This window comes from Phoca vitulina, unplaced genomic scaffold (genome assembly GCF_004348235.1).
Source record: "Phoca vitulina isolate PV1807 unplaced genomic scaffold, GSC_HSeal_1.0 scaffold12, whole genome shotgun sequence".
In the NCBI taxonomy this organism is placed as follows: Eukaryota; Metazoa; Chordata; class Mammalia; order Carnivora; family Phocidae; genus Phoca; species Phoca vitulina.
The window spans coordinates 33,026,714-33,050,966 of NW_022589715.1; the positions used below are offsets into that span (position 1 = coordinate 33,026,714).

The 24,253-nt window shown below is 38.1% G+C and overlaps 2 protein-coding genes across 3 annotated transcripts in view; both read right to left on the minus strand.

The window, feature by feature from the left end:
• Positions 1-24,253, minus strand: part of B3GNT2 (UDP-GlcNAc:betaGal beta-1,3-N-acetylglucosaminyltransferase 2) — a 185,448-nt gene that overhangs the window by 82,083 nt on the left and 79,112 nt on the right. The gene's annotated exons all lie outside the window — the stretch shown is intronic.
• Positions 12,824-24,253, minus strand: part of COMMD1 (copper metabolism domain containing 1) — a 193,673-nt gene continuing 182,243 nt past the window's right edge. Inside the window, exon 3 of one of the 2 annotated variants that reach the window (XM_032410895.1) lies at positions 12,824-13,086. In XM_032410895.1, the coding sequence (XP_032266786.1) occupies positions 12,979-13,086 (108 nt within the window). In that variant the 3' untranslated portion in view covers positions 12,824-12,978. The remainder of the gene's footprint in view (positions 13,087-24,253) is intronic. The other variant, XM_032410894.1, reaches the window with a different exon arrangement.

A 24,253-nucleotide genomic window follows, 5' to 3' on the forward strand; every position in this document is an offset into this window, starting at 1 on the left:
TCCGGACTTCAAGCTCTACTACAAAGCTGTAATCATCAAGACAGTACGGTGCTGGCACAAAAACAGACACATAGATCAATGGAACAGAATAGAGAGCCCAGAAATGGACCCTTAATTCTATGGTCAACTAATCTTCAACAAAGCAGGAAAGAATGTCCAGTGGAAAAAAGACAATCTCTTCAACAAATGGTGTTGGGAAAATTGGACAGCCACATGCAGAAGAATGAAACTGGACCATTTCCTTACACCACACACAAAAATAGACTCAAAATGGTTGAAAGACCTCAGTGTGAGACAGGAGTCCATCAACGTCCTAAAGGAGAACACAGGCAGCAACCTCTTCGGCCTCAGCCGCAGCAACTTCTTCCTAGAAACATCGCTAAAGGCAAGGGAAGCAAAGGCAAAAATGAACTACTGGGACTTCATCAGGATAAAAAGCTTTTGCACAGCAAAAGAAACAGTCAACAAAACCAAAAGACAACCGACAGAATGGGAGAAGATATTTGCAAATGACATATCAGATAAAGGGCTAATATCCAAAATCTATAAAGAACTTATCAAACTTAAAAAAAAAAAAAAAGAACTTATCAAACTCAACACCCAAAGAACAAATGATCCAATCAAGAAATGGGCAGAAGACATGAACAGACCTTTTTCCAAAGAAGACATCCAAATGGCCAACAGACACATGAAAAAGTGCTCAACATCGCTCGGCATCAGGGAAATCCAAATCAAAACCTCAATGAGATACCACCTCACACCAGTCAGAATGGCTAAAATTAACAAGTCAGGAAACGACAGATGTTGGCAGGGATGCAGAGAAAGGGGAACCCTCCTACACTGTTGGTGGAAATTCAAGCTGGTGCAGCCACTCTGGAAAACAGTATGGAGGTTCCTCAAAAAGTTGAAAATAGAGCTACCATACGACCCAGCAATTGCACTCCTGGGTATTTACCCCAAAGATACAAATGTAGGGATCCAAAGGGGTATTTGCACCCCAATGTTTATAGCAGCAATGTCCACAATAGCCAAACTATGGAAAGAGCCAAGATGTCCATTGACAGATGAATGGATAAAGAAGATGTGGTACACACACACACACACACACACACACACACACACACACACACACACACAGGAATATTACGCAGCCATCAAAAGGAATGAAATCTTGCCATTTGCAATAACGTGGATGGAACTGGAGGGTATTATGCTGAGCGAAATAAGTCAATCAGAGAAAGACGTGCATCATATGATCTCATTGATATGAGGAATTCTTAATCTCAGGAAACAAACTGAGGGTTGCTGGAGTGGTGGGGGGTGGGAGGGATGGGGTGGCTGGGTGATAGACACTGGGGAGGGTATGTGCTATGGTGAGCGCTGTGAATTGTGTAAGACTGTTGAATCACAGACCTGTACCTCTGAAACAAATAATACATTATATGTTAAAAAAAAAAAAGAAGATAGCAGCAAGGGCAAAATGAAGGGGGGGACATTGGAGGGGGAGACGAACCATGAGAGACTATGGACTCTGAGAAACAAACTGAGGGTTCTAGAGGGGAGGGGGATGGGGGGATGGGTTATCCTGGGGATGGGTTAGCCTGGTGATGGGTATTAAAGAGGGCACGTACTGAATGGAGCACTGGGTGTTATACGCAAACAATGAATCATGGAACACTACATCAAAAACTAATGATGTAATGTACAGTGATTAACATAACATTAAAAAAAAAACCCTTTTGACATTTTGACAAACTATCTAAAATTTAAACCTTAAATGAAGCTGTTTTAACCTCAAAATAACTTTGGAATTTTTCAGAGCGTTCTTGAAAAATCACAAGATTTTTCTCTCTCCTTATAAAAGATGTTAAACGAACTAGGCTTATTTAATATGTTAAATTACATGAAAAACATTGTCAAATAAATGAATAATCTTTTTAAATTATATTGTATGGGTAAATATTAATGTAAGTGTTCTAGAAATTGTATAAAATTCCTAAAAATTCTGATAAGTCCTGGCATGTCATAAGTCATAATTTTAGTTATTACCTTAAAATGTTGTATGTCACAGAAATAACCAAATTTCCTTGTCAATCGCATTGTAATGAACCCTAATCAGAGCTTTAACCAGGCCATTTTAAAGTTTTTTGTCATTTACAGACAGTTATTCTTTTGCTCTAATGCTTTTACAGAAGTGTTCCTGCAAAAATGCTTGTATTGGATTTCTGATAACTTTAAGATCATAAATCTGAACTTGATAAAAATTTCTAGAATAGAGAAACAGGAACTTGTTCAAGAACAAAAATGAATTATATGGGACTGAATAAACTGAGGAAAATGAATATAATTTTTATCAAATTCTGTTTATAATAGTGCTGTTCTGTAATTTTTAATTTTCCAGATAAAAGGAAACATTTCCTCTTTAACTATGCCTTACAGCAACTTGGTAAATTGTACCTGTGCAAGCAGAACTGAAACATGTATCTTTTTCTCCCTACTGTATCCCTCTAGAATTCAAAAGCTCTTAATGAATATTCTTACTCTTATGGCAACATGTTTTTGCATAAGTTCAATAAGAATCTGTTCTTGTAATGACACAACTGGAAACATTGATTATATTACCAAGGCTTTGACTGTAATGTCATATTTGAGAGATGTACATAGATTCATATACGATTGGACAGCTTTAAGAAACTAAGGTTGACTTAATGGAACCAATAAAGCCCTTTGGAAGTATCAGCCAGATGCCTTGCTTACAGTGTTCCCAGCAGCCTTACCAGGTGAGTGAAAAAGGTCACTTCCTGGCAGGTACAGGAACCTCAGGATATTTTGGGGACCTGGAGAAGAGATAAAGTAACCCAAAGCTATAGGTATTGCAGGCAGTCTAATGACAAGTATTTGGCAGCTAAAAGTACAATTTGGAGATTCCTTCTGAAAGGTCCCAGCAAAGTAGATTTAAAAGAAGCTACATGATCAATTGCTCTTCCTGTTGCACTTGCAGAAATAATCAAGCCAAGTTTATTGAAACAAGGCTTAGTTTGCAAACAAATTAGTCTTAATTAGGCTATCTTTGGTAGAAATGAGGGTGACTGTTGAGAGAAAAAAACTGTTTCAATGGCACACCTTGTGGATATTAGATTCTCATTGTAAACTGGACTAAATCCTGAACTCTTGTTTCTTCTAATGTCTGGCTACAGCCCTCCAAAATACCTGCCCTTCTGCCCTTCTGACTTGGAATCATTGAAAACTAAAAGTGTCCTTTCCCCTGAAGCCCTATAAACTGAATATGAATGCCTTTATAAACTTTGAGAAATCACTACAACAGCTCATGTATGGATAATGCTTGTGCCAATTGTTGTGTAGCCACTCAGAATGATCATCGGGGGCATTCATTTGCAACCGAGGAAAATCTAGCAGATTGCCACTGCCTGCCTTCACTCCACCCAAAGATACCTTGAGTTGGACATTTAAAAGTCTCCTAAATTGGCTGCTATCACAACTCAGAAACTGGTTTATAATTTGCTCCACTTGTTACCCACTATTTTTATTTCCTTAGAAATGCCTCGTTTAATACCTGAGTATTTGAACCACAAGCCTACTTTGAAAGTGCACCTGCATCACAGCCTGCTGAAATGAGTTTAACTGAACTGACCTATTCTCAGGACTAAAGGACCAACTCAGTAAGATGAAACAATCTGCCAACTTAACTTGTAAACTGTGAACTTCTTGGAGAAGTTTCAAAGGCCGTACTGTAGGGAAGGAAAATGTGGGTTTTAGGCTGATTATTTTGAAGAAATAGAAGGTTCAGGAAGAATCTTTGACCTTCCTCTCACTGCCTAGAACAATTTAGATGGAGGACCTCCTCCAGGAAGGGAGCTATCATCATAGATAACCACAGCATAATATAAACTAGGGGTGGCAGACAGGGAGGAACTTGGTAAAGTCTGTTAAAATTCCTGTTCCCACTGTTTCTGTATGGCCTAGCAAACATTTGTTTACCAAACATATTTACTCTTTTTCATCTTCCTGTGAATTGTCTTCCTTCCCTTTGAAGTCCCAGACCCGTATCCTATTCTCCTTCATTCAGAATAGCAATATTAAGCCTCAATTGCCTGATGTCACCTGTGGGCCTCCTATTCTTATGGAACCCCAATACATACATAATTAAATTTTATTTTCTTCTGTTAATATCTTATGTCAATTTAATTCTTAGACCAGCCAAAAGAATCTTCAATAGTGGAGGAAAATTTTTCCTCCCTAAGAACGTTCTCCTCAATTTCCCTTCCTTTTCTAGAATCTAGGCCCCAGGGGTTCTCTTCAGAAGGAAGATAAGCAACTCTTACAAGAACAACAGACCTCACCTCCCTTCCCAATCAAGTCGGAATGAGTCCACAGCTCTGCTAGGGATGCTACAGAAACTGTTTCTGGCCTCAACTCCCCAAAGACGGAGTGAGCTTTGGGGTTTGCTCACTTGCACAGTCCCATGTCTGTTAGCAGTCAAGGTTCTCTTACTCTGGCTATGTTTAGCTTTGTTTGTCTTCCATGGGAACATAACTGCATTCATCTCCCTTTTCTCAGCTCTCGATTTATAACAGCTCATCACCAAGAACCTGAGCTCCAGATGATGAGCCAGGTATGATCCAGGTTTGTAAACATCCACCAAGGAAAAAAAAAAAGACCCTTTCTATGAAGAGGTGTGACCCCACACATTCCTGGAAATGTGTTTCCTTTCCACCTCCAGATCCAAAGACATACTCCCTATCCTTCACAATTCTGTCTGATCTGCTGATAGATGTGGAGAGTTAAAACCCCTACTATTACTGTATTACTATCAATTTCTCCCTTTTTGTCTGTTAATATTTGCTTTATATATTTAGGTGATCCTTCACTGGGTGCAGAAATATTTACAAGAGTTTTATCTTCTTGATGGATTGAGCCCTTTATCACTATGTAATGCCCTTCTTTATCTCTTGTTATAGGCTTTATTTTAAAGTCTGTTTGTCTGATAAAAGTATTGCTACCGCAACTTTTATTTCCATTTGCATGGATTATCTTTTTCTATCCCTTCATTTTCACCCTTTGTGTGTCTTTAGATCTGAAGTTAGTCTCTTGTAGGAAGCATACAGATGGGTCTTGTATTTTATCCATTCAGCCACCCTTTGTCTTTCAATTTAAGCATTTAGTCCACTTCCATTTAAAGTAATTATTGATAGGTATGTATTTATTGTCATTTTGTTGTTTTCTGGTTGTTTTTATAGTTCTCTGTTCATCTTCTCTTGCACACTTCCCTTGTGATTTAATGATTTTATCTTTAATGTTATGTTTGGATTCTTTTTTCTTTATTTTTTGTGTATCTATTATAGGCTTGTGGTTATCATGAAGTTCACAAAAAAACAACCTTATATATAGCAGTCTATTTTAAGTTGGTGGTCACCTAAGTTCAAATGCATTCTAAAAGCATTACATTTTAGCTCCATTTTATGTTTTTGACATCATACTTTACAACTTTTCATTTTGTGTATCCCTTAACTAATTATTGTAGATATAGTTGGTTTCACTACTTTTGTCTTTTAACTTGCATACTAGCTTTATAAATGGTTGATCCACTACCTCTACTATATGTTTGCCTTTATCAGTGATATTTTTTAAAAAATATATTTTCTTATTTCTATTTACAGCCTTTTCTTTTCTGCTTAAAGAAGTCCCTTTAGTATGTCTTGTAAAGCCAGTTTAGTGGTAACAAACTCTTTTAGCTTTTGCTCGTCTGGGAAACTCTGTATCTCCCCTTCAATATGAATGATAACCTTGCCAGTTAGAGTATTCTTGGTTATAAGTTTTTTACTTTCAGTACTTTGAATATATTGTGCCATTCCCTTCTAGCTACAAAGTTCCTGCTGAAAAATTAGCTTATAGTCGTATGGACAATCCGTTATGTGTAACTAATTGCTTTTCTGTTATTCCTTTTACTTTTTAATTTTAATTATGATATATTTTGGCGTGGATCTCTTTCGGTTCATCTTGTTTGGAACTCTCTTTGCCTCTTGAACCTGGATATCTGTTCCCAGGTCAGAAAAGTTTTCAGCTATTATTTCTCCAAGTAAGTTTTCTGCCTGCTTCTCTCTCTTTTCCCTCTGAGACCCCTATGATTCAAATGTTATTATGCTTGATGTTGTTCCAGAAGTCCCTTAAACTTATCCTCATTTTTAAAAATCCTTGTTTCTTTTTACTGTTCAGCTTGGGAGATTTCCATTACCATGTCTTCCAGATGACTGATCCATTCTTCTGTATCATCTAATCTCTTATTCCCTGTAGCGTGTTTTTCTTTTTTGTTGTATCTTTCAGCTGTGATCAATGCCTTCTAAAATGATGCTTTGAAAGTATAACTAGTAATATATTTTTGTGTGCATAGAAAGTATCTGGAAGGAAACACACCAAACTGTTATAACAACTACTTCTAGGGATAGAGACTTTTTATTTTTATTTTTTTTTAAAGATTTTTATTTTTAAGTAATCTCTTCACCCAATGTGGGGCTCAGACTAACAACCCTGAGGCCAAGAGTTGCATGATCTACTGACTGAGCCAGCCAGGCACCCCAGGACAGAGTTTTCTTTTTTAAAGCAGAAAGCAAGGGAAAATCATGTTTTGCTCCAGTTTTGCTCTGATTTAAAAATTAAACTATGAAAAAATAAAAAATTATGAGTAATTTTTTAATGAGCATGTATCCATAGTATTTTTTTTTTTTTTTTTTTTAGAGAGAGAGAGCAAGGGAGGGACAGAGGGACAGGGAGAGAGAGAATCCAAAGCAGACTCCACACCTAGTGCAGAACCTGATACAGGGCTCGATCTCATGACCCTGAGATCAGGCCCTGAGCCCAAATCAAGAGTTGGGTGTTTAACTGACTGAGCCACCCAGATCCCCCTAATGAGCATGTATTATTTTTATAATTAAAATGTTAAAAAAAATTTTTTTGATCTCTGTTCCACAGTACCATGGGTAGATCATGTTGAGAAAACCACACTAATGAGGAAGTAGCTGCTACAAAATTCACTACAGACATTGTTACAATGAAGTAATGGCCAAGAGTTATGGTATATTTAGCAAGCTTGGGTCATGGTTGTCCAGGGAGGATAAAGACAATCTGCTGCCTACCTGGGTACTGAGGACAGCCAGGAAGCCCCACGTGGCAACAGACTAATCTTGCACATTGCATCCAAGAATGAGTGGCATTGAGTGGACAGTGAGGCCAAGGTCATCAGAAACATCAGAAACATCATTAGGCTCTACAAAGAGCCTCAGCAGCCTCAGCACAGAAACAGGTCTAACATGGATGCAGGCTGCAAATGACATAGGACCTCACATCCTGTAGGTCATATCTGCATACAAAAGCCATCACTGTAGGAACTGTCACATTGAGCAAGGACACAGGTTTTTTTTTCAAGCACATATTCTTTTGGAGGGTTTGGCAGATAGAATATGGAAATGGAAGATACTGCCCTGAGGTCTCTTCCCGACCATGGCCTTGTGCAAGTCCTCTACCCATCTGTCCAGATGTTTCCGCCCCTTTTTAAAGATGGCAAAATGGCTTCTACCAAAAGCTTCCCAGTCATTTTGAGATCAGTGCCAAATCTTAGCCATGATTCTAAAAACAGCCACTATTTATGAATCATAAAATTCCCCAATTTATTTTTATTTCTCTAATGTAAAAAAATATAATAACAGTATTAAGGATTTTAACTATTTTCATTTTTTAGCCTAAAAAAAATTTTTTTTTAAGATTTTATTTATTTGACAGAGAGAGACACAGCGAGAGAGGGAACACAAGCAGGGAGAGTGGGAGAAGAAGAAGCAGGCTTCCCGCTGAGCAGGGAGTCCGATGCGGGGCTCAAACCCAGGACCTTGGGATCATAACCTGAGCCAAAGGCAGACACTTAACGACTGAGCCACCCAGGCGCCCCTAGCCTAAATTTCTTTTTAAACTAACAGTTTAATCTCTTCCTGCACTTGTGCAATCCATATTTCCCCACTTCCTCCTGTGAATAAACAGAATTTGAAACAGAAATCTAGCCAAGGGGCACCTGGCTGGTTCAGTCGGTAGAGCATGCAACTCTTGATCTCAGGGTTTTGAGTTCAAGCCCCACAATGGGCATGGAGCCTACAAGAAAAGAGAAGAAAAGAAAACAAAACAAAACTAGCCAAGAGTAGGTAGGTAAAAGAGAAACAAAAAGCCTAATTATAGTCCTTGGTGAGTAAATGATATACTCATATTTTGCAATATGCTCACATATAGGTTTAGTATTTTATTCTGATAATATACGTACCATTTATCTGACAGAAAGCAGGCCTAGGCAGGTTCCCTTATAACAAAAGTTACTTCAGTGCTGTATTCAGTCATGATGCTGTGACAGTCATGGCCATCCCCAGGTAAGGGAGAACTGAGAACTGACTGAACTTAGATAAAAAAAATTGCTATTTCTCGAATTTTGAGGTAAAAAACTGTATACTTTGCAAACTACTTATGTTCTGTTTGGGTTTCCCCTTCCACTAGCTAAGTCACCATCTAAGATATTGAAAAAATTTTGGCTGGAAAGTTGGGACAGCTAAAGTTATAAGGGGCAATTGTCCTACTAAGACCATCCCTTCCAGCATCCTGTTCTTTTAGAAAAATATCCAATCATTTTTGAGCTGACTCTAGAAGTCTTCCTTCTTATCCTTGTCTCTTCACTGGTTTAGATATTTATTGTGTACTTCAGAAAACATTATATTCCAACATCTGTTTAACATTTAATTTCCTTGAATTTCTATACATATTCTGTTTTCCAAATTTTCACTCAGGTCTAAAAAAAGAATTTCAGTAACTATTAGCTTGACACTGCGTCAGCTATTAAAGATTCAGATACTAAATGTCATCCTTTGCTTTTCACTGCCTTCTTGCATCTCGGAGAGACTAAGTCAAATGAAATTTTTAAGTGCTACAGTTCTTTTTGAATCATCATTAAAGAAGACAAAAAACACAAAATAATCTAAAATGGGCAGAAAACCTGAAAAGACATTTTTTCCAAAAAAGACATACAAATGACCAATAGATCCATGAAAAGATACTCAGCATAATTAATCATCAGGGAAATGCAAATCAAAACAACAATGACATATTACCTCACACTTGTCAGAATGGCTAAAATCAAAAAGACAAGAAATAACAAATGTTGGCAAGAATATGGAGAAAAGGGAAACCTTCTATACTTTCGGTGAGAACGCCAATTGGTGCAGCCACTACGGAAAACAGTATGAAGGTTCCTCAAAAAATTAAAAACAGGTTACCACATGATCTAGTAATTCCACTACTGGATATTTACCCAAAGAAAATATTAATTCAAAAAGATAAATGCACCTCTTTGTTTACTGCAGCATTATTTACAATAGCCAAGATGTGGAAGAAACTCAAGTGTCCATCCATATACAAGTGGATAAAGAAGATGTGGTACACACATGCATGCGCATGCGCACACACACACAAAAATATTATTCAGCCATAAAAGAGAATGAAATCTTTTTTTTTTTTTTAAGAGAATGAAATCTTGACATTTGCAGCAACATGGATGGATCTAGAGAGTATAATGCTAAGTGAAATAAGTCAGAGAAAGACAAATATCACATGATTTCACTCATATGTGGAATTTAAAAAATAAAACAAATGAACAAGGAAAAGACAGACTCTTGAATATAGAGAACAAATTGGTGGTTGCCAGAGGGGAGGTGGGTGGACAGGATGAGTGAAATAAAGAGGATTAAAAAAAAAAAATAACACTACAGGAAGAGAGGTTAAGTAAAGGAAAGGGGAGGCTGTAACGGTAAAATTTAAGCCTTCCCTGATGAAGCCAATAGAAACCAGAGCTTCCAAGAAAAGCCAGGCCTGAGATTAAGGCCAAATCCTTTGCTCCTATCAACATGAAACTACTGAATGCTGAAGTTTCTTTCTGACTCTATTATAAAAGCAAATTTTGGCTTGCCTGGACTGTTTCTAAACAGACTGAAGTTAGAGTGCTTATTGCTCAAGTAGGGACAATTTCTGCAAGGCCTAATTCAGGATAAAGCCTATTTTAATTTTACCCCACATTTCTTGAACTCAAAATAAAGTGATTTTAACCTAGGATTACCAAGGTAGGAAATCTAGTGGCATCTGCTGGGACCCTTATGCCAGTTTTCTCCTTCCCTGGTCCTTTCTCCACGCTTGCACTATTCCCAGGGAGAATTCCTGGTTTAAATGTCCGTTGCAAAGATTTACAAAAACAAGTCAGTCCCCCAGAATTAAAACAAAACAAAACAAAAAAAACCATAATATCCAATTAGGCAAGAAAGGGGGTGATTTATTTTCATACTTTCTTAGAGGTTATACAAACCGATATAACGTTTCTGGAGAACTATTTGGTAATATTTATCAAAGTCTTAAAAACCATGTGTTCCACTTCCAGAAATTTATTTAAGGAAAGGCAACTCTTCACCTAGTTCCAGCCTTCTTTCTGTTTCTCTGTAGGTTAGGCCGATAGGTCATTTAACTGTCCTTACTGTGGTCTGTATTCTCACAATAGACTATAATAAACATATATTCCTTTGGTAATCAGGTATTTAAAAAATCACCACTAAATACACCACACACAAACACGCGCTGTCTACAACCACTTGTGTTCCAAAATGTTTAGTGTTAAGTGTGGCACCACCTTCAGCAACCAGTTTCTTTTACTACTATTATTATTATGAAAAACTCAGTATCCATTAACAGATTTTCTAATGACCTAGGGTTTGGGGGTTATGATAAAAAGCCTATATCCACTTTTGTGGCTATGAATTTTATAGGATGACCTCAACAGAGCTTCAAACCACAATGATTTCCTCTCCCTGTGAGCCCATGGATTGTTCTTTTAGGCTTTCACAGACTTTCACTGGATATGTGAGTCAATACTAATGTGGTAGCTACAGTTCTTCCTTCCAATGACATCTGGAATCCCACTATATGTTGGGATACTCTTTTCCTCCATTTTATAGTAGAAGACATTACCTAAATTCTCCTGGATCACATGACAGTAGCCCTGGAAACAGAAAGCAAGTTTTAATAGTTCTTTGGCCAAACCACACGCCTTCTCTGAATCTATTTACCATACTGTTTCAAGATGTTTTCTCAAGGGTCCACAGGGGCTACATTTAAGACCTTCTGGTCATTGTTTGCTAACTGCTGGGATGGTTTTAATCAGACAGGAAGCCAATATTTTCAGCTTGGGTGTTGGAAGAGTTCCTAAAATGTCTGCAAACTGATTTAGGAGGAAATGTTTAACAGAAGAGAACTTATTCCTGCCCTAGAATAAACTCATTAGAACTGACATATGGTGTAACCACTGACCAAGAGAACTACATTTTTTGAACACATTACATCTCAAAGGCACCTGGGGTTTCTAAATGTTGTCAGTATCAGACGATAAAACCTGTTAAACAAGGGCCATGGCCTCAATATACTGGTTGACAGCTTCCTCCTTTTAGAGTATTCTTGGTGTTTGGTATAACTTCTCTATGAGGACCTAGTTTTTACACTAGTTTTCTTTCTTTTAACTTTTTAACTTTTTATTTATTTTTTAACTAAACTCTACACCCACAACCCCAAGATCAAGAGTCGCATGTTCTACCGACTGAGCCAGTCAGGTGCCCCTACATTCGTTTTCTTGAAGAGGTTTTATTCGATGACCCAAGTAAAATTTTCTGATGTAAAAGATCTCAGCAGACATTTTTCCCTTCATACAATCCTGACTTGAGGTAAGCGAAGGGAGTCCCTTTGTGACAAGGACCGTTTAGTTCTAGGTTCCAGAAAAGCCCAAGTTTCTCAGTGGTTCGGATCAAACCAGACCCCCCAGATTTAGTGAAGATGAATCCAAATGCCTGAATCAGGTCCAGGAGCACTGCAGGTTTTACCAGGGTCAGTAAACCTTTTCTAGGTTAGGCAGGCTCCTCTAAGCCTCAGCTGAAGACACATGGCTTTTGGTCAGCCTTGTATTTGCATGAAAAAATTGTTTTCTTCCAGGGCGCCTGGGTGGCTCAGTTGGTTAAGCGACTGCCTTCAGCTCAGGTCATTAGTGAGCCCCGCATCGGGCTCCCTGCTTGACAGGGGCCTGCTTCTCCCTCTGCCGCTCCCACTACTTGAGCTCTCCTGCTCTCTCTCTGCCAAATAAATAAATAAATAAAATCTTTTTTAAAAAATGTTTTCTTGGGTGCTTGGGTGGCTCAGTCATTAAGCGTCTGCCTTCGGCTCAGGTCGTGATCCCAGGTTCCTGGATCGAGTCCCACATCGGGCTCCCTGCTCCGCGGGGAGCCTGCCTCTCCCTCTCCCACTCCCCCTGCTTGTGTTCCCTCTCTCGCTGTGTCTCTCTCTGTCAAATAAATAAATAAAATCTTTAAAAAAAAAAAAAAAGTTTTCTTGCCCTCTTTCTAATTCTTCCATCATTTATCATGTATAAATTCCTAAAATCCTACTCCAGGAACAAACCATCATAGCAAGGGTTTCTAAAGTTGACTCCACCTAGTCCTACAGAATTCAAGTCTCTAGGGATACAGTCCTGGAAGCCTTCTTTTTAAAATGCCTTTATGATGGGGCACCTGGCCAGCTCAGTCAGTGGAGCATGTGACTCTTGACCTCAGGGTTGTGAGTTCGAGCCCCACGCTGGATGTAGAGATTACTTAAAAATAAAATCTTAAAAAAAATAATAAAATGCTTTTATGAGCACCTCTACATGCTGCAAGTAGTACAACTGTAAGAGTGAATGAAAGGGAAAGAGAAAGAAATCCCAGCAAGCAGAGACAGGCAAGATTTGAATTTGAGGATTTAATAGTAATGGGGGGAAAAGATTTTTTAAAAAAACAACAAAACAACAACAAAAAAACCCAGGTCACTGGGGAGCGATCATGAACACCTTTGCTTCAACAACTCCATTTTCAGCTAGGCTGGCTGCATCAGTGTGCTGATACTTTCTTCTACCTCTGAGAGCTTCTTTAGGAGTTGATTGACCTTGACTTCATCAAATTCCAAACACAGAAATTCAGATTCCTGGAAAACATAAAAGGATGTTTTTATGAGAGACCCTCAAGAAAGCCAAGGCTGTGGACCTGGCCTGACCCAGTTCCAAAGGTCCAGGGCCCCCTACCTAGCAAGTCTAACTCAGGCCTCAAAACCTAAATGATATATTAGCCAGCAAAGAAAATCCACACACTTAGTTCCCTAAATAAAACTACTTTGATGAGGTGTTTCATAAATGGTAAAGAGGTATACAAATGTCAGGTGTTCTCATGATGACTCATGTGAGAAGCTCTTTTTGTCTATCATCACATTTGATCCCGTAACAATTTTTAAGGTAAGTACTTAAGTATTGCTGTTATATCGATGATGACGCTGAGGCACAGAGAGGTTAACCTGTATTACAAAATCAGAAAAAGGCAGACTCAGACTGTGAACTCGCAGCTCTGGCTGACTCTAAACTCCATACTGTCTCCATAGCACCATAACAATGGAAGAAGGATTTGGATTGGGTCTGTGTTAGTCTGGTAATTGAGCTACCTTGGATTTAGTGGTTATACTAGAAATTTTAACAAGTTGTGACCAAGTTGCTTGGGAAACATCAACCAGATAACTGAAAGATAACCAGGTCTTGAAATAGCCTTAAACACTTCTGAGGCCTTTCCACTTGCTGCAAGCCAACTCTCCAAGACTTCTATAAACACATTCCCTTCAAACACTGTTAGGATCAATCAACCCTAGATTAGGTAGATATCAAAGAAAAAGGCCTTTGAAGTGTGGTGACAGAAATTTCATGTACAGTGTACAAATCCTTGGTCCACATTGTGTCAAGTGACAAGGGCAAACTATATGTATCCAAGAGTGATTATATTCAAGATTCTTAAGAACAATAATCATGTATTTTAAAGCAGTATGAATTCTCAGAGATCATGTAATTCAACTACCTTGTTTTTTAGATAATGAAATTGAGGCCCCAGGCATGGTAAATGTTGATGGCAGAGACACCACCAGATTCAATGCTCTTTTCTCTACCTTTTCTTCTCTAAATACGTGGTATTTCCATCCCTATCCCCAAAGTGGCAGGTAAAAGGAAGACCAATAAGCCTTTTCAGGGGCACCTGGGTGGCTCAGTTATTAAGCATCTGTCTTCTGCTCAGGTCATGATCCCAGGGTCCTGGGATCGAGTCCACATCGGGCTCCCTGCTCCACGGGAAGCCTGCTTCTCCCTCTCCCACTCCCCCTGCTTGTGTTACCCTCTCTCGCTGTGTCTCTCTGTGTCACAAAAATAAATAAATAAAATCTTTAAAAAAAAAAATAAGCCTTTTCAGTGGGACCAAGTTACTCTCTCATTAGCTAGAAGAACTTTCAGGAGATTTTGGAAAAGTATTTTTGCTGTTGCTAAGTTGCTATGCTGAGTGTTTACTGATGGCACTGAACATACCCCAGGAGAAACAAGTGCAGAGGGAAAGGAAGGGCCTCTCAGATGAAAACTTGCCAAAGAGAGAAAAGACTTTCCCTAACTACAGGGAACCTTTTCCTCAAACATGTATTTGGATAGGAGAGGGGTATAGAATGTGAACTTAGAAACTGCGAAGTTTAAAAAAGAAAAGAAAAGAAAAGAAGAGAAGAAAAAAGAAAGAAAAAGAAAGAAAGAAAGAAAGAAAGAAAGAAAGAAAGAAAGAAAGAAAGAAAGAAAGAAAGAAAGAAAAGAAAGAAAGAAAGAAAGAAAGTCAGGTTTTCACTTAGTTGAAAGTAAACCAATTTAAAGAAAAGAAAGATACTCCTTGTGTTGAGGAGCTGCAGGAGGGATCACCTCCTTTAAGAAAGAAGAACATATTTATGGCAAATTAGATAATTCAGTTAGCTAAATTTAGAACAGGTCTCAGATTTGAAAGCCTCTTATTCTTCATTCAGTTTTATTAGCCTTTAAAACATTTTTGAACATTTGGCCTTTGAAACAATGGTCTAGAGAAAGTAATAATTACCAGTCTAACATATATATTCAGGAAGTTGGCAGAAGATAATGAGATAATGTAACCCATGTTTTACCTCAGTGAAAGTGCATAACAATAACAAATCACCTGGTTTTCCATTTATATGGAAAAGATTATCAAGGACTTTGATCACAGAAATAGGAATACCTGAGCAGAGTTTATTAATAAAAGCCAGTATCTTTTCTGACTAGGGGTCATTACTTTGTTACAGATTTCAGTACTCAAATTATCTTTCCTCAGACATCTAAGTATCAGTGAAGCTATTTATTTATTTATTTTTAAATATTTATTTTTTTATTTGAGAGAGAGAGAAAGAGAGTGCAGGGGGTGGGGGGAGGAGAGGGGCAGAGGGAGCGAGAGAGAGAGAGTCTTAAGCAGACTCTGCACTGAGCACAGAGCCTGACATACGGCTCAATCTTATGACCCTAAGTTCATGACTTGAGTTGAAACCAAGAGTTGGATGCTTAGCTGTGCCACCAAGGCGCCCCTGAAGCTGTTTATTTTTAAGGGAAATCAACTACCAGAGAGACTAGCAGGCTAGAAAAACAGAGTCCAAAGTTAAATTTTCCATCCACTCCTAACTTTTACCTCTCCGCCCTTGAAACAATGCACATTAACAGTGTTAGAAAGACACATGTAACCACTTATGATTCTTGAAGAAACAGTTTATTTGGAACTATTAAAAGGCCTAGCTTTACCTAGTTATGCTATCAAAATATTTTATCAGGTATTCAAGAGCCTTTAAACCGGGGCTTACTACATGGGGCTTTGTTCAGATTTTTGCATTTGGCTGGGGTACACTACAGAAAATACATCTAATGCACTTAAAGATATCTGTAGGAATGCAGATGATGCTTATCAAGCCAGAGACAAAGTATAAGAACAATGTGAAACATCTGATTTAAGTTTTTTGTTTTTTTTTTTTAAGTAATTTCTACACCTAACAGGGAGCTTGAACTCATGACCCCAAGATCAAGGGTCGCATGCTCTTTCAACTGAGCCAGCAAGGCACTCTTGAAACATTTTTTCCCCCAAAATCATCCAGCCAGGTCTGGGCCTAACTGGTTATAATAACAAGAAATGACAAGACTAAACTCCTGGATTTAAGTATCTGAGTCAAGAGTTAGAACCTGCTTTTTTTTTTTTTTTACATTTTATTTATTTATTTGACACAGAGAAGGAGAGAGAGCACCAGCAGGGTGAGCAGCAGGCAGAGGGAGGGAGGGGAAGAAGCAGGCTCCCTGCTGAGCAGAGACCCCGCCCCCGATGCGGGGCTCGATCCCAGGAGCCTGGAATCATGACCTGAGCCGGAGGGAGACGCTTAACTGACTGAGCCACCCAGGCACCCCGAACCGGCTGCTTTTTAATAGAGTGTAGATACAGCATGTGGTGGAATCAAATCGGTTAGCAGATGAATAAGCAAGCACATCATTATCAAGAATATGTAGTCTGTGATCATGGGGGAGTACAGCAGTGTATTAAATTCAGGGTTTAAATAACTATTCCAAATTAGAAAAGAAAGCAAAGGCAAAATATTAAAATATTCTCTCCAAGTGCAAAAGCTAAAAAGTTATAAAATCCTAAGAGATCTAAGAGGCCACCATCTCAAACCAACAGAAAAACCCAAGCTACCTTTAATGATTTTGGAGAAAGATATCTCCCAGGTTCCTAAGAAACTCCTTTCCCAGGTAACCACTCTAATATTCTTCAGGAAACTCTTACTTGCCGAGCCTAGATCTTTAGTGCTTTAGCTTAAACTCATTGCCTAGCAGGGTCAGAGACTATAACTAATTATTAGTTTATATAATAATTGAAGGCTGCCATTAAGCAAGTGTTTGGTTTTCTCCATCTACATGCTAAAACTTCTTTGTGTATAATGTCTACTTAAATAATTTTGATATCTAGGCCCATAAGCATACCAAGAAATTCTTTGGCAAAACAATACTACAGTCACAAAATGCTAAAATAAAAAATAAAAAGAACAATGACTTATTAAATACTTAAGTGGAACCATTTAGAATAAATTAATCATAAAACAAAACAGGGGTGCCTGGCTGGCACAGTCGGTAGAGCATGTGACTCTTAATCTCAGACTTGTGAGTTTAAGCCCCGTGTTGAATGTAGAGCCTACTTAAAATAAATAAATAAAAATTTTTAAAAAAATCTTGAAAAATAATAAAAATTTAAAAAAACAAAATAGAAGTCCTATATCCAATTTTCTCTATTTTTATTATTACCTATGCAAAATTGCCACAAAGCTTTATTCCCCAATTGACTGGTTGTATTTAGCATTATAACATGACTCTGGCAAGTTCTACATGTTGTGGTTTCTTGAAAAAGTACTAAAGTTAGGGGACAGAAGGTGAGAGTGGGAAAAGGTGACCTAGGATCTCCTAACCAAGACTGATTCAAGAAGGCCACATACAGCTGGCCGGATAATATATGGCTTACTTCCCCAATTTTTCTTTTAGCTACATTTATTAACACAAAGGGAATCTTGGCTAAGCCTAAATTTTAGCCATGAAGCCTCCCTCTATTTAGGCTGTCCTTTCATAAACTTAAATTAACCTTTGACCCGCAGCTCTGTCACTCTGTGTCTTCCATGTTTAACAACTTGACAGAGAAAGAGAACATGCAGCAAAGGTCAAAATTGGCAATGGCTTCTTGAAGAGCAATTATATAATAATTGAAAATATAGATATCTATAATAAAGAAACCCATACTTCATGTGGCTTTTTCAGAATTATATTGATACCTTGCTAGAGCTTTTTTTGTAGCAAAGGATCTTCCACGTTCCTTCTTAAGGAAATATTTATCCAAAATTAAAATTTTATAGTTCCCTGAAAACTGTGACTATTAATAAAGATACCCATACTTCATGTGGCTTTTTCAGAATTATATTGATACTTCTCCCAATTCTTTTAGGACACCTTGCTAGAGCCTTTTTTGTAGCAAAGGATCTTCCACGTCCTTCCTTAAGGAACTATTTATCCAAAATTAAAATTTTATACTTCCCTGAAAACTGTGACTATTCTCCACTTGTCCTTTCCTATCCATTCTCCACCCGTCTTTGCCTTGTTCCATGTCCTATGGGGCTGTTCTCTAAGACTGTGTCACTCCCTTATTCTTACAGCTGGGTTCTAGCAAGAGGAATGAGGTCAGGCTATTTATTCCCCAAACCCCAATTCCCTCTCCTCTGTTATTTCCAATATTTTCTATGTGCGGGTATTGTTTCTTCATTTCCTACTTTACTTCCTGGCCTCAATCACTGTTTTCAGTATAAACATAAAGATGAGTCTCTTCAGACTGCCAAAGTACTTATCACCGAACACAAACTCCAAAGATTAGCAGAGCAAGGATTTTCGTCATGCCTAAATTGATAGGAAGGCTGCCCTCCAAGTGGTTATTACCCAAAACCAATATCTGACTTTTTTCTACTATCATTTACTGAAATTTTGTATAGCAGCACTTCGATATTAAGGAAGAACAACAACAATAGCAACAACAGCAGCAACAACCACCATGTAAGATCAGATTTCATTAAGAATTTGCATCAAGGATCTTGATTTCAGAAACGTGGGCTCATCTCTACAACCTGTTCTGATACCCTACATCTAAAGTAATGGATAGCTGGGCACCTGGGTGGCTCAGATGGTTAAGTGTCTGCCTTCCACTCAGGTCATGATTCGAGGGTCCTGGGATGGAGTCCCACATCAGGCTCCCTGCTCCTTGGGGAGCCTGCTTCTCTCTCTGCCTCTCTCTCTCTATCATGAATAAATAAATAAAATCTTTTAAAAAAAAGAATAAAGTAATGGATAGCTTATGCTGCAGCTTAAAACAATACTTCAAAAAAGAAAACTTGTGATTTATAATCTTTTTAAAGTTTGTAATTTATAATTTTTTATTTTTAATTTTAAAAAATTTAAAAAAGATTTTATTTATTATTTGAGAGAAAGAGAGAGGGAAAGCATGGGCGGGGAGGAGCAGAGGGAGAGGGACAAACAGACTCTGGGCTGAGCACAGAGCCTGACACAGGGCTCCATCCCAGGACCCTGAATCACGGCCTGAGTCAAAATCAAGAGTCAGCCGATTAACCGACTAGGCCACCCAGGCGCCCCTATAATCTTTTTTTTTAAACAAAAATTGTTATTTTTATATTACAAACAATGGTCCCTACTCAGGCCATTTTTATGCTGAGGAAATCCTCATTTCAAATACAATAGCTACGAGTTCTACAGCTACTGTGTGAAGGGCCTGCTAACACAATTTTCAAAATGAAAAAAAAATTACAAAGCAAATCATCCTATTGGGGATGAAAAAAGATGAAAATTAGACTCTTTGGGAGGCTGACTGCAATTTAATGACGGAGCAACTAAATTAAAATGATTCATCCCAAAACTCAATAGGTGTCCATAATATGCTAAAAGCTATGTGGGACTAAGACAGGGTCTTCAAGAACTAAAAGAATCCACTCTAATAAATGAAATACAGCACTGCCTCGGCACATAGCAGGTGCTTTCCAAGCGAGAGCAGCTTCGAGAGGAAGTGCTTATCCATCTTCCCACAATCTCCTAGGAGAGCACAGAGTATTACCAGTGTATTACAAAAGCATTAACCATCAGTGGACAATAATTACTGAGTTTTCTGGAGTTGTCATTCAGGCATTTCAAAGGACGTTTGTGAAGACAACCTGACAACTCCCACTAATCCTTATTATATTAAGAAAACATGGACTTTTCATTATTTAACTAGCAACTCAAGGGAGAAAAGAGACATCGAATATACAGGAAGTTGCAGATTTACCACTGACTGAAGTTACATCTAAGGCACCACCTAACTTCAACTTTCTATACACAGGTTTTATATAAAGTGACAACATTTTAAAATATAATAATTTCAGGGGCGCCTGGAGTTTGTTAAGTGTCAGACTCTTGGTTTCAGCTCAGGTTGTAATCTCAGGGTCATGAGATCGAGCCCCGTGTCAGGCTCCACATGGAGTCTGCTTCAGACTCTCCCTCTGTCCCTCCCTGCTGTGCTCTTTCTCTCTAAAATAAATAAATAAAATTTAAATATATAAATATATATATAATAATTTCAGATCTTAATCATTCAGAGGCCTGTTATCTGGGTCTCTGCTGCTTCACTTCTTCCTCCTTGTTTTGGTCCTATTTCCACAAGATGGAAAAATGAAGTGAAATTTAAACTGGTTAATCTGACTAAATCATACCAACTCCACAAAAAGTTTTATAGACAAGGAGATTAGAGCTATTAGGAGAAGCTTCAATTGTACCTTCATATGACAACTTTTGAAAATCATACCCATATAGTGCAATTGAAGCCAGAAAGATCTTTTTTCCCAATTTATTTATTTATTTTTAAATTGAAGTATGGTTGATATATAATATTATATAAGTTTCAGGCATACAACATTGTAATTCGACATTTATATACATAATGAAATGCTCACCATCAAACACCATACAATGTTATTATAATATTATTGACTATATTCCCTATGCTGTACTTTATATCCCATGACTTACTTATTCTATAGCTGGAAGTCTGTACCTCCTAATCCCCTTCACTTATTTTGCCTATCCCCACCACCCCAGAAAATACCAGTTTGTTCTCTATATTTATGAGTCTGTTTCTGCTTTATTTTGTTTTTTCAGATTCCACATACAATTGAAATCATACAGTATTTGTCTTCTCTATCTGACTTGATTCACTTAGCATAATACTCTCTAGGTTGATCCACATTATTGCAAATGGCAAATGGCAAGACTTCATTCTTTTTTATGGCTTAGTAATATTTGATGTATATATATCAGGTGTGTGTCATCTTCTTTATCCATTCATCTATCTACAGATACTTAGGTTGCTTCCAAATCTTGGTTTATTGCAAATAATGCTGCAACGAACACAGGAGTGCATAGATCTTTTCAAATTAGTGTTTTTGTTTTTTTTGGGTAAATATCCAGAAGTGGAAATACTGGGTCATATGGTCTTATTCAATTATTTTTAATTTTTTCAGGAAGCTCCATACTGTTTTCCATAGTGGTTGCACCAATTTACATTCCCACCAACAGTGTGCATGGGTTCCTTTTTCTCCACATCCTTGCCAACACTTATTTCTTGTCTTTCTTTTTCTTTCTCTTTTTTCTTTCTCTCTCTCTCTCTCTCTCTCTCTTTCTCTCAAAGGAGGCTCCATGCCCAACATGGGGCCTAACTCATGACCCTGAGATTAAGAGTCCCATGCTCTACTGACTAAGCCAGCCAGGTGCTCCCTCTTGTCTTTTTTATTTTAGCCATTCTGACAGATGTGAAGTGATAGCTCATTGTGGTTTTGATTTGCATTTTCTTGATGATTAGTGATGTTGAATATCTTTTCATGTGTCTGTTGGCCATCTGTATGTCTTCTTTGAAAAATGTCTATTCATGTCAGAAAGATCTTATTTCCAGATATTTCCCTTCCTTTAGTAACAAGGACTACTGTTCTCAGCCCAGATAATGTCTTCAGTACATAAATACTCTCAAGGAGAAGTAATACAAAGAGTCATTAACACCTTTCTATTACTTAAATCATAAGATTTATTTTCTTCCAGGAAGAATGAACCCAAGTAGCCTGCCTTTAAACTCAGGATGCCTAGCATTAAGAGGGACTAGGGGAGGGGAGGGTGTATAGGTAGGGCACAAAACACCAAAAAAGTAGGAAAATACGAAAGGCAAATCCTTCTCCTTACCCTGTAACCCATATCAGATACACAGATCCATAGGTGTGGTATCTTAAACTACTCAGATCCCTGAGCATATTCTCTATGCCTTTTTTTTTTTAAGAGATTTTATTTATTTATTTGACAGAGAGAGACACAGCGAGAGAGGGAACACAAGCAGGGAGAGTGGGAGAGGGAGAAGCAGGCTTCCCGCAGAGCAGGGAGCCCGATGCGGGGCTCAATCCCAGGACCCTGGGATCATGACCTGAGCCAAAGGCAGCTGCTTAACCGACTGAGCCACCCAGGCACCCCTCTCTATGCCTTTCTAATCACCTGATCACCAAGGTTGCTAGGCACCAGAAAAACCTAGGGAACTTTATAAAGGGGGCATTAGTAAGATAATCCTCAATGAACCAAAGTTGAATTTACACACACAGAAACACATACACATCCTTCTGCTGCTGTGCTTTCATTTTTATCTGCAGGCTCAGGACCTGTGAACCAACAAGGCAATGAGATTCCAAGAACACTGTCCATTCAAAGTTATCTGAATTTCTAAAAAGACAGAAAATGTCAAGAACAGGACCGTGCAATTGTTTTGGCTTAAGAGTTCTCAGCTGGAAAAAATCTAGAGCTATGATTTAGGAGAAAACTAGAAATGCCTGTCCTGCCAATGTGTGGTCAAAAGGAACATGTATTTTGGCCCAGGCAACCCTGACTTGTTTCTGAAAGGGAGAAAATAGTCTGACCTTGCACGAATGAGTGGTTCTTTCCTTGGCTGAATTATATACTGCTAAACCAGGACTATCACTATTCTTTTTCCTTTAGAGATTTCAAAGCAGCCTGACATATTCTGCTCCCCATTACAGGTCAGTAGATATAATGAAAGGTAGAAGTACCACTGATCTCCATTTTACCACTAGAAAAAAACAAGAAACCTGGAGACTAGCCCCAGTTATGTGAAGGCCAGAATTCCCAGCTCTTTGATTCAATCCACTGCTTGATAATACCCACATTTGACTCGGAATTCAGACACTTTCAAGGCTGACACTACTGTACATTTAACAGAGTAGAATGGGAACTAATTAGAGATATAGGTTTTTGCACTGATTTACATAAGCACCAGGACTTCAGCATTTACAAAGACTATTTTATTTTATTTTTTTAAGATTTTTTTAATTTATTTGACAGAGAGAGAGACAGCGAGAGAGGGAACATAAGCAGGAGGAGTGGGAGAGGGAGATGCACGCTTCCTGCTGAGCAGAGAGCCCGATGTGGGGCTTGATCCCAGGACCCTGGGATAATGACTTGAGCCGAAGGCAGACGCTTAACGACTGAGCCACCCAGGCGCCCCTACAAAGACTGTTTTAAAAACACACAACAAAAGAAAATAAAATGAAGCTGAGTTATATAAACACTAAAAGCTCAATACAATGAGATCATTGGCTGATTTCTACCTTTTTCAAAACATTGTGCTCTAGTTCATTTTATAACTTTTTTATTTTCAGCAGGACTTAATTTTTAGCTGTTAAGATTTTCTGTATTTTGAAAAACTTTCGGTGAAAAAATATTTGGATAAAAAAACTATTTTTAGGTGCTCTGGTTTGATTTGCAAGAAATCATACTGGCTTTTGGCTAAGTAGAACTAGTTCCCATGTGACAATGGACAGAGAACCAGAGGAACAACTGGTAAACAAGTGAAAATGCAAATCATACTGAAGGAGAAAGAAATTTCACTTAAATCTTAGAGAAAACAAATTGACAAAACTCTTAACACATGAGAAAGAAAGTATTGCTAATATTAGTCTGAAGTTCAAACTGGGGCTCCCTCATCATTCCTAATGAGATACATTGCAGAGAAAACTCATCTGCAAACAACTTTGACAAACAAATTAAATATATTTACATGAAAGGAATAGAGAAGATTAAAAACAAGACAAAACAAAACCCAACCAGAGTTGCTTGTTTAGGTAATACCATTAGGCAGGCAGAAACAAAGTATGCAATGGCACTTGCTTTCTAAGGGGCTCTTGATAATCTACAGATTAAGATGGGGGAAATACCTTAATACATCCATTAAAAAGACCAGAGTGCAGCAATGAATGACAAACTCTGGCAGGGGAGGAAGACAGAAGTGAAACTAATCAAATCCATTCTGGGACTGCAGATTTTCCCAACTAGAGGTATCATTAACTTGCTCTGCCAACAGCACCATCTATCTATGTCCCAACTGTCTCAATGTGGTTTCTTTTAAGTCATTCATGACAGCACAATTAAGCAGAAATAGGCATAGTTAAAAAGTAAGCACTTCCCTTCACTCTTCTCTTGAGAAAGCAAATAAAACTATGTAAAGAGGGCAAAGGACGAAATGACTTAAGGGTAGGAGGCCTTTCAAATTCAGAAAATGCTGATTTGGGGAGAAAGTTTTGAATAAAATTTCTGGGGGGTCAAGGTTGTGGGGAAGGGCGATTAATTTTGTTGGGTTTCCAACAA